Source organism: Python bivittatus, unplaced genomic scaffold (assembly GCF_059951505.1).
Source record: "Python bivittatus isolate LINGU-HERP-01145 unplaced genomic scaffold, Pbiv_v1 ctg000160_np1212, whole genome shotgun sequence".
NCBI classification, from domain to species: Eukaryota; Metazoa; Chordata; class Lepidosauria; order Squamata; family Pythonidae; genus Python; species Python bivittatus.
This window is the reverse complement of record NW_028277076.1, coordinates 3,140,839-3,153,544: the sequence shown is the minus strand read 5'-3', so window position 1 is coordinate 3,153,544 and position 12,706 is coordinate 3,140,839. Positions and strand designations below refer to the sequence as shown.

The window sequence follows — 12,706 nt, the reverse complement described above, 5'->3', positions numbered from 1 at the left end:
GAAGGAAGGAAGGAAGGAAGGAAGGAAGGAAGGAAGGAGAAAGACAGGCAGTTGAGAAGGGGAAAGACAGAGAGGAAGGAAGGAAGGAAGGAAGGAAGGAAGGAAGGAAGGAAGGAAGGAAGGAGGGAGGGAGGGAGGGAGGGAGGGAGGGACCAGGCCTCAAAGGAACAGATGTAAATGTTATCTTTCTCAAAGCTCAGGCTGAGTGACTTTGCTGCAATAGGGCCAAAGCCCTTAATGTCTAAGGAAGGTGAGGCTGTTGCCCTGCAGTGATAGCAATGCATCCTGAAGCAACTAGAGAAGACTTTAGTGTGATCCTTTCTCAATTCCATGGGGATAAAAAAGAATGAGTCAACCTTTGTACTGGGTTAGTTGTTTCAATGCTTTAGGCTGTCCAACGTACCAATTAGAATGAGGGTGAGGTGGGCCAACCCTATATGCTGCTCAGCACCCCATCATCCTTGTCTATCAGCCATGCTAGCTGAATATGCTGGGAACTATACTTCAGCCTCCTCTGAAGGAGCACAGACTGTATGCCACCGTCCCACCTTGGAGGAAAATGAAAACATTATACCTGGATACCTCTCTTACACACAGCATCCTTTCCAACCCAACTTGAAAACTACCAGGTGAAGCTGCTCAAAAACATGGTTGTCTAATTGTTGTTGTCATGCTTCTTCTGCTTTGTTCAAGAGTAAGGATGCCACACACTTGCCCCCCCCCAAAAAAGAAGAAGTATGTGTCACTGAATTACTCTTAATAGTGTACAAGAGTACTGAACTACATCTAGTGTTTATTCCATTTCTGCTTTGAAGGAAGACCCACAGAGCTTTCTAGCAGCCTTTACGATCGTGAACAGGCTAGAAAAGTGTGTAGAAACATGGAGCAAACCTGAATGGGTGGGTGGGTGTTCTATTTCTGATCAAGTCATCTGAAGAGGTGGGGAAAGAACTCAACAGCCAAGGAAAGACTTACTGATTCCAGCCTGTCTTGCATGCTGCCAGAAGCAGAGAAATTATATCAATAAATCAGTGCTTAAACAGATGCTCCGGTGACACCTGTTTTCCAGGGTTTCCTTTACAGACTTACAATTCTATGCTGGGATCAAATAAAGAACTACGGAACTGATGCTGGGAAACTTATTTAGAGCTGAAGAACTTCTCACATGTCTTATGAAAGGCCTTGAGATATGCAGAGGATATTTTCGTCCTACTTTTTTTCTTCTTTTAGCTAAGATGCCCAGGGGTTGGGGGGATATGCTCATCTTGATCGTCGGTGTTATACTTTTTGGTGCAAAGTATTAGGGCTACCCAAACCTTTGATGAGCTAATCTATTGAAAGGTGATCTGATTGAATGACCTCATTGAAAGGGTTGCACAAAATGGCATGGCGCTTTTAATTATTGAATCAGCTGTTTTACTTTGACATCTTGAAATGAAATGCCACATTTTAGCAATCTGCCAGGCTTCGGCACAGGAAGAAGGAAGGGGAAGAGGATGGGAATTGGATTTTTTTTCTTCTTCATTTTCCATCTCATTTGCTTCACGCTGAAATACTATTCAATGCCTCTCATCTCAGGAGGGAGGAGAGGGTGAAAGGAAACTTACGCCTGTGTAACAGATTGGGAATACCTAATTCTCCTTTAAAGGGTCTTGTTTTAAAGACTAGATACAAGTACAGATCAAAGCCAGAATTCCTATCTTCCAAAATGTCCCTGGACAGCTTTGCAATCAGAGAGAGAAAGCGAGAAATCTACAACAGCATGGAAAATTACAAGCTCCCCTAATTTGTCATTAAAAATCACTGCAAATTGGAGAAAGAAGAGAAGAACGGGAACCCTTACAAATAAATCTGGCTTCTGTTTTGCTATCCTTGCAAATAAAACAAAATAAAATGGGAGGAATCTGCTGGAAGTCTCAAATCAAAGCCAAACCTGCTTATCTCAGCTATACGGCACATGGAACGTATCACTGGACATGAGTGAACCCAAACCCCTGCGGTATTAATTAGGCCATAATGGGATGGCAATGTTGGTTTATGAGGCAATAATGCAGTTCCCAAGAGACCAACGTGAAGCTTCTGTTGAGTGTGTTATCCCGATAAAAGGGCTTTCTGAAGCACAGGATGGCCAAAATGGGGGCTCTAATCCAAGGGCAGGTCGAAATCATCCACCACAATTGGGAAACAATGTTAAGTGAGAAGATTCTTTAAGGTTAAGGGGAGGGATCTTTCGGATGACTAGGTTCAAGTCTCAGTCTGCGGGAGGGCGGAATAGGTAGGATAATGGCACCTTCGGGGCGGGGCTACAACTTCCATCCAAAGTTTTTTTCTGATTTTTGGCTTGATTTTTCTTTATCAGCTTCTTGTTGTGGGGGGAAATTGAGGCATTCTGGTTGCCACAGTACAGCAAATGACAGTTATAGGAACAGGTATGTTTAGCCTAAAGAAGAAAAAAGTAAGAGGAAAGGTGAAAGCCGTACATGAAGGGCTGTCACAGGGAAGAGGGGGTGTGGATCTATTCTCCATGGGCCCTGGAGGGGAGAAAGGAACCAATGGGTGGAATCTTTACAGAAGGAGCTCCAACCTTGAAATAAAGGGGAGTTTCCAGCCTGTCAGAACTATTAAGCTGTGGAACAGTCTGCTTCTTGTAACTGTGAGTTTTCCATCACTGGGGGTTTCCAAGCCAACGTTGGACAGCCCTTTGTTTGGGTTGATAGGAGGATATCTGCCCAGGATGGGGTTGGTCCCCCAAGGTCCTTTCCAACACAATGATTCTATGAGACACCCCTCTGCCTGTGGCACTGAGAGAGACCAAAATGTCATAATAAATAAATGAGAATAAGAAGCCAGGAAAGAAATGCTATTTTCATTCTCCCTAGACAGTAGAGACAGTATGCAAATATATATACACACACACACACACAAACAAACCCTGGGTATGGTTTATACAAAAGCCTAACAAATGAAATGCTAAACCTGAAATTTAGCAGTGGCACAACCTGTTCAGACTGTGGAAGATCAACCAAGATGATCTTTTGCCATTTTTAAAAAGAAAATGACAAGAACTGGGTAGGACAAGATGGGGAAAGAGGTATCTCTACAGAGAAATAGTTCTTTCCTATTATTATATCTGAATTCCTCCATTCCAGCATAGCCGTGGCTAGTTTTCAAGTGAAGCGTTTTGCTCTTAGGTCCCTTCCATTTGCTCATGAGGGTGAAGTTCAACTCTTTGGAGCTGAACGTGCTGTGCGTTTCAGAAAATGCAAAGATCTGCCCAAATGAAGTGATGGAGATGGTGGTGGTGGTGGTGGTGGTGGTGGTGATGATGGCAATTGTGATGATGTTCAATAGCCTGTCACCCCTCAGAAAAATTCCTAACCCTATCATCTTTCCTCTTGGTAATAGGCAAGTACATCTCACTTAATTCTTCCCAATTAAAAGGAAAAAGTCAACCATCTCTTGTTGGCCTTTGGATTGCTGCTCCCTGCCTTGTTCATCCATTCCACCCACTTCCTCAAAGTAAACCTGACAGCCTCACACTTTACTTAACCTTCGTTCATTAAAAATTCATGCAAGGCAAATCTCTCTCCCTCTCCCTCTCTCTCTCTCTCTCTCTTTTTTCCTCCTTTCAGTTTATTACTATTTATTATTATTCATCTCCTCTTTAAATTGAAAGAGCTGGGCATTCTCGGCACACAGGCGCATTAGGCAGAACGGTTCCAGCTCTCAACCACAGAGACAACACTCTGTGTGACAGCTGCCTTTGCGTGAACACCCGATCATTAAAATAAATTTTCCTGGGCTTCTTTGGAATGGACTCAGCGCCTCCCTGCTCCCTGCATTTGCTACAATTAAGAGAAACGAGCAAAGGCAGAGCATGCACAGCAGGCTGTATCCCGGAAAGTCTTCGTTACAGTTGAGCTGTTCCTCAAACGTCATTATTTGCTCACACTTAATTTCCTCAATTTTCAAAATCAATTCCTGCCGTAACGTAAACTAGAATGAAATACCAGATTCCTTCAAAGCACCTGCCGTGGAAACCAAGCCTTCCGAAACAAGACAAGTGCGGGGAAGACTTAAAAAAAAAGTTATTGAAAATGGCTACCTTTTCAAAAGATAAAATGAGCATTTTTGCCCTCTTGCTGTAATGAGGGGTTAGACTGATGTAAGGGCTAACTCTCTCTCACTGAACTGTACTTGCTTGATGCTCGATCTAGTGGGGCAATCCTGAAATTGCCAAGTGGACTACGATGCTTCAAGACAAAGGCAAAATAGGCTATATCTGAACTCCCTGATGTGTCCATGAAAAATTAAAACCCTTCCAAGTAAATACGGTGGTGTATCCGAGAAAAAGCATTGCAGGAAGGTTAACTGCTTGTCATTCTACATTAGTGTTCGCTACTTGCAGGATTGAAATACAGCAATAAAGGCAACAATTAAAAACAGTTACCCCTTACCCACAGGCTAAACAGGTTCTTCATATCACATCAGAAATCTTCCCTAATGCCACAAATGCACCCAGGAGCGCCACGCTGAGATTTGATTTGATTTTTTAAAAAGACTTGGATGACTGATCGTCTTAGGCGTTCCAACTCTGGCTAGTTCACAAAACAATAACAACAGAGTCTTTTAAAGTGGTCAGCTATAATAAAATCACAGTCATCTCCTTCTCCTTCTCCTTCTCCTTCTCCTTCTCCTTCTCCTTCTCCTTCTCCTTCTCCTTCTCCTTCTCCTTCTCCTTCTCCTTCTCCTTCTCCTTCTCCTTCTCCTTCTCCTTCCCCTTCTCCTTCTCCTTCCCCTTCTCCTTCTCCTCCTTCTCCCTCTCCTTCTCCCTCTCCTTGTCCTCCTCCTCCTGAAACAATAAAACTAACATTTAAAGAACAAATCCCAGTGCTCTAAGTAAATCTAAACTGAATGGAATGGGCAGACACTATGAAGTTTATAACTGTGAACGCCAGATGCACTGAGCAGAAATTCTGCCAAGTTGCCAAACTGAACAAAAATTCTGGAAGCTGCAGTCCCACCTTATTTAAAATATACCAGCTTTTGGAAGCAATATAAATAAATAGTTTTTCCAATGTATTACATTTATATTCTCCCTTTTTCCACCCTGTGATATAAGTAAAGTTATCTTCCGTGGGTTGCCCTATAGCCTGGTCTTTTATCTCAACTTTCCTCCCAACCTTACCTTTGCTGCGTCGGCGGCTTCTGTACTGCTCGGTGTAGAAGGTCAACTGGGTTTCGTCATCTGCTTCAGAGCCTGAATTGCCTTTGGTGTGGCCAAATCCAACACCACCTACAGAGAAACAAATTGAATCAGCGCTTCCATGCCCACCAAAGAACACTTCCAAATGACATCCTTGCCCATCCTTGCCTACAGCTGCCTGTTCTTTGTGCAAAAGGCAAGGGACTCCTTTTCAGCACTGACAGTCGGACAGCATTTTCCATGATGCTCAGACAGTACAATGTTTAAGGGATGCACCTCTTTCCTCCAACGCTTATCTGCTGCCTCCTTTATCTGATACCCAAGGTGGCCACTTCCCTCAGTCTCATGGCAGGGCTGGCCAAGTCCTGAACTACCAACCCTTCTATATTGGCAAATCCTAAGATTTGCTCTCCTAGAGATGCGGAAATTGTAAGAAGGGAAGCTAAGAAAGGAAACGGGGAAAAAGAACTCTGGAGTATAGAAGTCATGAAGAAATCAGGTCTCATTCTGCCCTGAAGATTAAAGAAAAGAGGCTTCTAGGAGCTCAGAGTGGTCCTTTAAACAGTTATTATGGTACTTTACTTTTATATAGGCCTTTTATTATATGGCATAGAAGTCTAACGAGAATATAGTCCTTACCGCCAATGAAAACCTTAATCATTTGCCATGGAAATTATACCGTACGTAGGTAGTTTTTAAACTGAATTGATTGGCCCCTTGCTTTTGATCCAAATGTCTTGGCAACAGCCCTCTGCCAGATTATTTGCCAAGCCCAATGGAACACATCAGGTTGGGGATGGCTGATCCATGCAAATAGATGTCAGATCTCCAGAATCCTAGGATTTATTTTTCCTCCTAAAGTTTTTCATATTATTTTGGATTAAAAATGCTCATGGCCATCTTCTCGAAGCAAGATGGCATCCAGCAATATAACGAAAGGTAGGTCGGTGGTCAAACAGCCCGAGTTCACTTGAAGGCATCTAGCTTGATTCCATATTCTTATTCCATTTGGAAAATTGTTTTAATCTGGGTTTTTTTTAAATCAATTCTGCACTAACGAGGCACACCACCACGCTCTGTATATTACATGCTAGAAAGACGACATTCTGTTTAATACAATTTTCTCAATTCCTTTTTTTGGGGGGCTGGATTTGTTCTCAATCTGTAGTTAGCATGCATCCTGTTTCCTTTGTCTGCAATATGATACTTTTAGAATTTTTTAAAAAAAAGGAAAAAGGGGTTGGGGAAAAATGCTTATGGACAAAAATCTCTGTAACATTGTACTCAAAGAGAAAATGGCTCATTAGCTTGGTTGACTGCTAACTTTCATTCTTTGGCTAAGATCCAGCAGTGTTCCTGCTGTGATTAGTTGGCATTCGTCCAAGTTCTTGGTAACTCCTAATCTCAGAAGCCATTAGTAGCAAACTTTGCACTGAGGCAACTACTGCAGCATCATGGCAGACAGTAATTAAATTATGATTTTTCAGAGAATTATGGCTCCAAACGCAACCTGGTAAATGCAAAGCCTTCATGCAGCAAGGACCAACTTTCTACTGTACATTCAGCTAGTGTTCATTTTATATATGTATATATATATAACTTTAATTATATATTAAAGTTATAAAGAAAGATAAAAACTAACAGAAACTAATATATAGAAAGAAAGAAAGAAAGAAAGAAAGAAAGAAAGAAAGAAAGAAAGAAAGAAAGAAAGAAAGAAAGAAAGAAGGAAGGAAGGAAGGAAGGAAGGAAGGAAAGAAAGAAAGAAAGAAAGAAAGAAAGAAATAAAGAAAGAAAGAAAGAAAGAAGGAAGGAAGGAAGGAAGGAAGGAAGGAAGGAAGGAAGGAAGGAAGGAAGGAAGGAAGGAAGGAAGGAAAGAAAGAAAGAAAGAAAGAAAGAAGAAAAGAAGAAAAGAGAGGAAAAAGAGAAAACAAAGCCAAAAGCGCAGAAAAGAAAAAGAAAGAATAAAGAAAGAACTTCCAATTTTCTTTACAGCAGTTACAAGTATAAATATAAATTTACCTCTCACTCTCTGGTTACATCATGATTTTCATTTTTCTCTATAATCTTTTTTTTTTGTTTTAATCTTCAAAACCAGCTAGTGTTCACTGGCATCTGTCCTGCAATGAGCTCCAGATCCAGAGGACTATTTTTTCTGTGCATGTTAAGCCTCAGTTTGCACACACACACACACAGACACACACACACACAGCCTAATAAAATCTATATTAATAAATCTAAAACTTATTAGATGTCTTTTATACTTTAGAGAGTCGATGTGTAGGATTGGAGTAGCAGCAGCGAGGTCTAAACTGAAGCCCGTCCTCAGCCACAGAAGAGCCCTGGATGACTTTGGGCCAGCCTCTCTCTTAGCCCAACCCAACTTGCAGGATGGCTATGGGGAAAAATGGAAGGAGGAGCACAGTATGTACTGCTTTGAACTCCTGAATGAAAGGTGGGATATAAATGTAATGGATGAATATTAATATTAATGGTCCTGGCTATAAAGACCAGGTGGGAAATATGGCACCTCCAGACTATAAGTTGAGTGAGCCAGGGAGAAAATGATGACAGGAGAGTGCAGACACAGGGAAGGCAAAAAACACCTTTAACTTAAGCACTTTGTCTCATAAATTGATACCCCCTCCCATTTATCTTGTCCTATCATTTTAATTTTAACTTGGTCATCAAAAACTGAAGAAAGAGCTGGGGGGCGGGTGTGGAGGGTGCAGAAATAAGAGGTGGGGATGCAGGCAAACTCCAGACGGCATCTTACACTTCCAAGATAAAAAGCATGGATGAAACCAATGGGTTGTGTGATAGATGCAAATTATTCAACATCTCCACGCAGTTTCAGATTTTCCTCTCCCTCAAATAAAGTTGGATGCAAACAACAACAACGATGAGTAGATGATTCCAAATTTTAGGTCATAGCTTCTCTTCTATTCAGATAGCAAGGAACACAACCCCAGATATTTGGGGTTGTGAAACCCCACTTTGCCACTTTCACACTCAGGCTGAGATCAGCACCGCTCCCCTTCTGTTCCTATCTGAGGCTAAAAATGTAAAGAAGAGACAGCCATATTTAATGCACTAACGACAGGCTCAACGGCGTGTGTTGTGTGTGTGCTAGCTTCCTTTCAAGAAATAAATTTGCTCTCCTTTTGAGTTATCAGCCGCGAGAGCACCCCCAGTGTTCCATTTATTTCCCCTGGAATTATGCAGCCCCAAACAGCGACAGCCCGCAAACCACACCATGGCTTTTCTAAGAATCGCTGCTACGATAAACCAGTTAGAAAAATCCAATAAACTTAATGTCTCACTATACCAGCTTCCATCCCTATGGAGCTATGGCCCTGCCATAAATATAGGCCGTTTCTCCTTGCAGGAAACCATCCTTCCCCCCCTCTGAAAACCGAGATTTCATTTAGCTGAGGAGCACTCCACTCATAAATAGCCGTGTGCAGTAAGGTACATTAATGTCGGCTTGATTAAGACAATTGATCAGTTAAGGGTAAGGTCATCGGCTGGTTCGTGAGTGATGTGCCAGGCTACCAACATATGCGAGTGATGCCGCCAATGCCCTGGAGAAGGGAGCGGCTTCCTTGTGGCCGTGCCCCGCCTGGAACACAGCTGCCTTCCAACCCGTTGCCCTGTGCACTTTCATTTGGCTGCTTCATGCATCCCCATGATGGATGGCGCTGACAGGTTAAATTACCCAGGCTGCACATCTTCGGAAAGCTGCCGACAAGGATATTGCATTTTCTGATTATCTAGAACCTGTGCGGGTTTTAAAACCTGGTGAAGGGAGGGTGGGCCAATGCACAGTCACCCAAGCCAAGGGAGGGGAGCCTGTGCAAACAGTTCTTAGTCACTCCGCAGCTCGAAAGAGGCATAAAGGGCAGAGTTGGGAAGCAGGGACAGTTATCAGAGTAACGTCTGCGCTAGATGCTCAGCCTCTTTCAGCTCTCTATCGGCTCTCTTCCAGAGTTCCTCACAAGGCAGCCTCTTCAAAGTAAAAAATGGAGGTCTGCTTGGCCACAGAGCAGGGGATGGACGGGGCCTGAAGTCCACCCCGCATGAAAACTCAGCATCAGGACCACACGCTCTGTGGAAACGATTTGAAAGAAGCATTTCAGACCTCATAGCAGCATGGTTCTTCTCTGCTCTTTGTTAAAGCAGCCCTGCTTTTTCCAGAGATGCAGCTGCTTTCAGGAGCCCAGTCATTACAGGCAATGCAACTCTTAAAGCAGCTACATTAAAAAAAAAAATCTACTGCTTTAAGAACAGAAAGAGGTGCTTTCTCAGGGAAAGTCCAAGGTATTTCTGAACCATTTTCAACAGAGCTCTCCTGGATTTCTTCTCAGCTCACCCATTTTTCCATTTGGAGGGAGCCATCATTTTTTCCAGTCCTTCACCTGATGCTAAAGGCTTGCAGAATCTCATAGCTGGGCTAGCCCTGCCTCCATCTTTAACTGAGAAGTGCAGAAAAGAAAACCTTTTTTCATCAATGATACAAGAGCAACGGAGAGGGGAAGAGACTCGACAGCCTCACCTCACAACCCCCCTCCAAATTCCACAACTACCAAAACCTTTTCTGAAGAGTGGGCCTTTGGGGTGCATTAGCAGAGGTTTCGCAACCCTATGAAATGCACGCTGTTCAGCAATAAATTATCTCCTTTGCAGAAAGGCCTATTAATCACTTTTTTTAAAAAAAGTAAAACAGCTCATTTAACCTTTTTATTTACTTTTGGCAGTCATGACAAACACCTTATTCCAGCATCGGCTCTTAGTTGCCTGCAGCATTATACTTCTAAGGTAAGAATTTACCAGCTGTTCTTTGGTGGAGTTTCCCTATGTTATTTTCCTTCGGGCTTCCTTACAGGGGCTGGTGCTTCTTTAAAACAAAATTGGCAAACTCTAAGCAACTCTTGCCTGAATCCACCCCACCTTGTGTCTGCACTCTGGCATGTTTCTGGTAGCCTGTAAGATTCTTTCACAATTCCCTGGAAGCTCTAATAATGAAACCAAGGCTTGAATGTTTTGAACAGATAATAGAAAGGCAAGTCATTGGATAAAAGCCCAATGCTTGGAAAAATCAAAGGCAATTGAGAAAAGGGTTGGCTGAAGACACGATGGCTAGCTACTGTCATGGATGACCCAAGGAGGAATTTAAAAGGACTCAAAGAAGCAGTTACTGACACATGACTCGGGCAAAATAATCTCCATTGGATCATGAAGAGCCAGAAGTCAGAAGTGACTGAATAACGGCACATCCACAAAGCTCCTTTCAGGTGTGAGTTTTGTCTTACTGAGTAACAAACAAAAGAAATCCTGAGAAATCAAAGCTGTAACAAAATAGCTTATTTTTAAAGGTGTGCAGTAAAAAAAGTCACTATATTATTATTATTATTATTATTATTATTATTATTATTATTATTTGATGTTAATAAGGAGAGCAATCTTTCATGGGCGCTCAGCATTAATTAAATGTGCTGTAAAGATAATTACACACAGATCCATCAGGGATCATGGGTTGACTGTCACTACAGAGTAGCAATGCTGAATTCACACTCGACTGGTGTCACCATCACATGGCTGTTAAGAGAAAATAAATGTATCCCAAATGGACAATTTCATTTAGAGAGTTAAAAAAAAAAGAAGAAGAAGAAGGGAAAAAAGGGGAGGGAATGGGATTGTGAAGGATTAATGAGGCAAAGGGGTTTATGTTTGCCATTGGATGCAAACTGCAAACATTGTAAGTTGCTAAATCATCACTTAACCTTAATGTTCCATAGAGTTCCAATCGCTCGCATGCCCGAGGGCCAATTAACTATGAGCCATGAAAGAGAGAACATTCCAAATGGGAGCAGTGTGGGGGAGCCAGGGGAAGAGGAAGGTGGAAATGAAGTAGCAATCGAGATGTTAAATTGTGTTGACAGTGCATTTTTGTTAACGATTTCTGTTCAATTGGATTACAAAGTAATCAATTTTCAATTCCCCCCCCCCCATTCCAAATGTTGGTACAATTCCCATGCTGTGGTGTCTACTTAATGCTAAGGTAGCCAAGGACTGTGAGTTTAGTGTGGTGGTTAAAGGCATCCGGCTAGAAAACAGGAGACCGGGAGTTCTAGTCCCGTCCTAGGCACGAAGCCAACGGGGTGAGCTTGGGCCAGTCCCGCTCTCTCAGCCCTAGAAAGAAGAAGACCAGGGCAAACCACTCCTGAAACCTGGCTAAGAAAACTGCAGGGATTTGCCCAGTCTGCTTCCAACTGGCACATTTACCTCGATGCCGGTTCCTGCGTTTCCGTCTCCCAACAGAGGAGCTACGCACAGCGGGCTGTAGCTGGCCAATCTCGATGGGCGTGTTGGTCCGAAAGCTCTCCTTGAATTTCTGCATCAGGGTCTCCACTGTTTCCTGAGACACCTCTGCAGCTACAAGATGGGGGAGACAATGGGAGGGGAAAGTTAAAGGGGTCATAAGGGGATGCAACAATGAGTTCTATTCTATCCTATCCTATCCTATCCTATCCTATCCTATCCTATCCTATCCTATCCTATCCTATCCTATTCCATTCCATTCCATTCCATTCCATTCCCTTTTCTAGAATTTTTCAATGTAGTAAAAATATACAAAACAAAAGCAAAGATGGAAAATAAGAAGTAGAGAAAAAGGAATGAAATAAGAAAAAGAAAAAAAAGCATACAGTTATACCTTCCACCCTTCTTTTCATCAAGTAATTATCATCTTCATCTGTTCCCCAACCTCTTCCTCCCTCTTTAATCCCCAAATCCTGAAATCATCAATTCCATTTTTTCTTCTTTCACTCAAATTCCATATCAGCTTTCCAGTCTTTCAGAAAAGTCTATTGCTTTTTCTCCGACCAGACTGGTCATCTTTGTCATGTCTGCAAGTTCAGTTAATTTTGTAATCCACACTTCCACTGTAGGTATTTCATGGCTTTTCCAACTTTGCATACAATAATCTTGCTGCGTCCCGTCCCATCGCATCCCATCTTCTCAAGTTGTCTTCAGCATTCACCCCTGAGTGAATCCATATTAACTTTCCCCTCCAACATACCACTGTTCGCTTCCCTTTTGCAATGAGAATTGCCAAATGCTTGGTTGAAGTATCTATTGTGACATGTGCAACTGATGCTGAATTTAACCTAAGGTTGCATGGCCCCATGGCTGAGTTGCTATAGTCTTGAAGAAAGTATACATTAGACATGGTTGGCTTTTTCTCCCCAGGCAAAACTAGGAAGCAATTAGGCTTTCTGAAACCAAAAATTCTACAACGACAAACCTGGAAGTGACCTCATCATAAGACAGTCCCTGGGAATTCTTCCTTCAAACAAGAGTTGCTGCCTAGTGTAACTCTCCCACTCTATTTCCTTCTTAAATGACCGGCAATCTGTCCCTCTCTGACATCTCTCACTCAGAGTGAGGGTGACTCTCCTGGGCCTAATTCTGCTGACCCGTAGGGCCATTCTGCATATC

General features: G+C 42.5%; 1 protein-coding gene across 3 annotated transcripts in view; it reads right to left on the bottom strand.

Annotated features, from left to right (window-relative positions):
* The window catches only part of ASTN2 (astrotactin 2), a 274,360-nt gene that overhangs the window by 163,584 nt on the left and 98,070 nt on the right, over positions 1-12,706 (bottom strand). For 2 of the 3 annotated variants that reach the window (XM_088146943.1, XM_088146944.1), the window contains exons 4-5: positions 11,492-11,641; positions 5,189-5,296 (exon numbers count right to left, since the gene is read on the bottom strand). In XM_088146943.1, coding sequence (XP_088003069.1) covers positions 5,189-5,296; positions 11,492-11,641 — 258 coding nt within the window. The remainder of the gene's footprint in view (positions 1-5,188; positions 5,297-11,491; positions 11,642-12,706) is intronic. The other variant, XM_088146945.1, reaches the window with a different exon arrangement.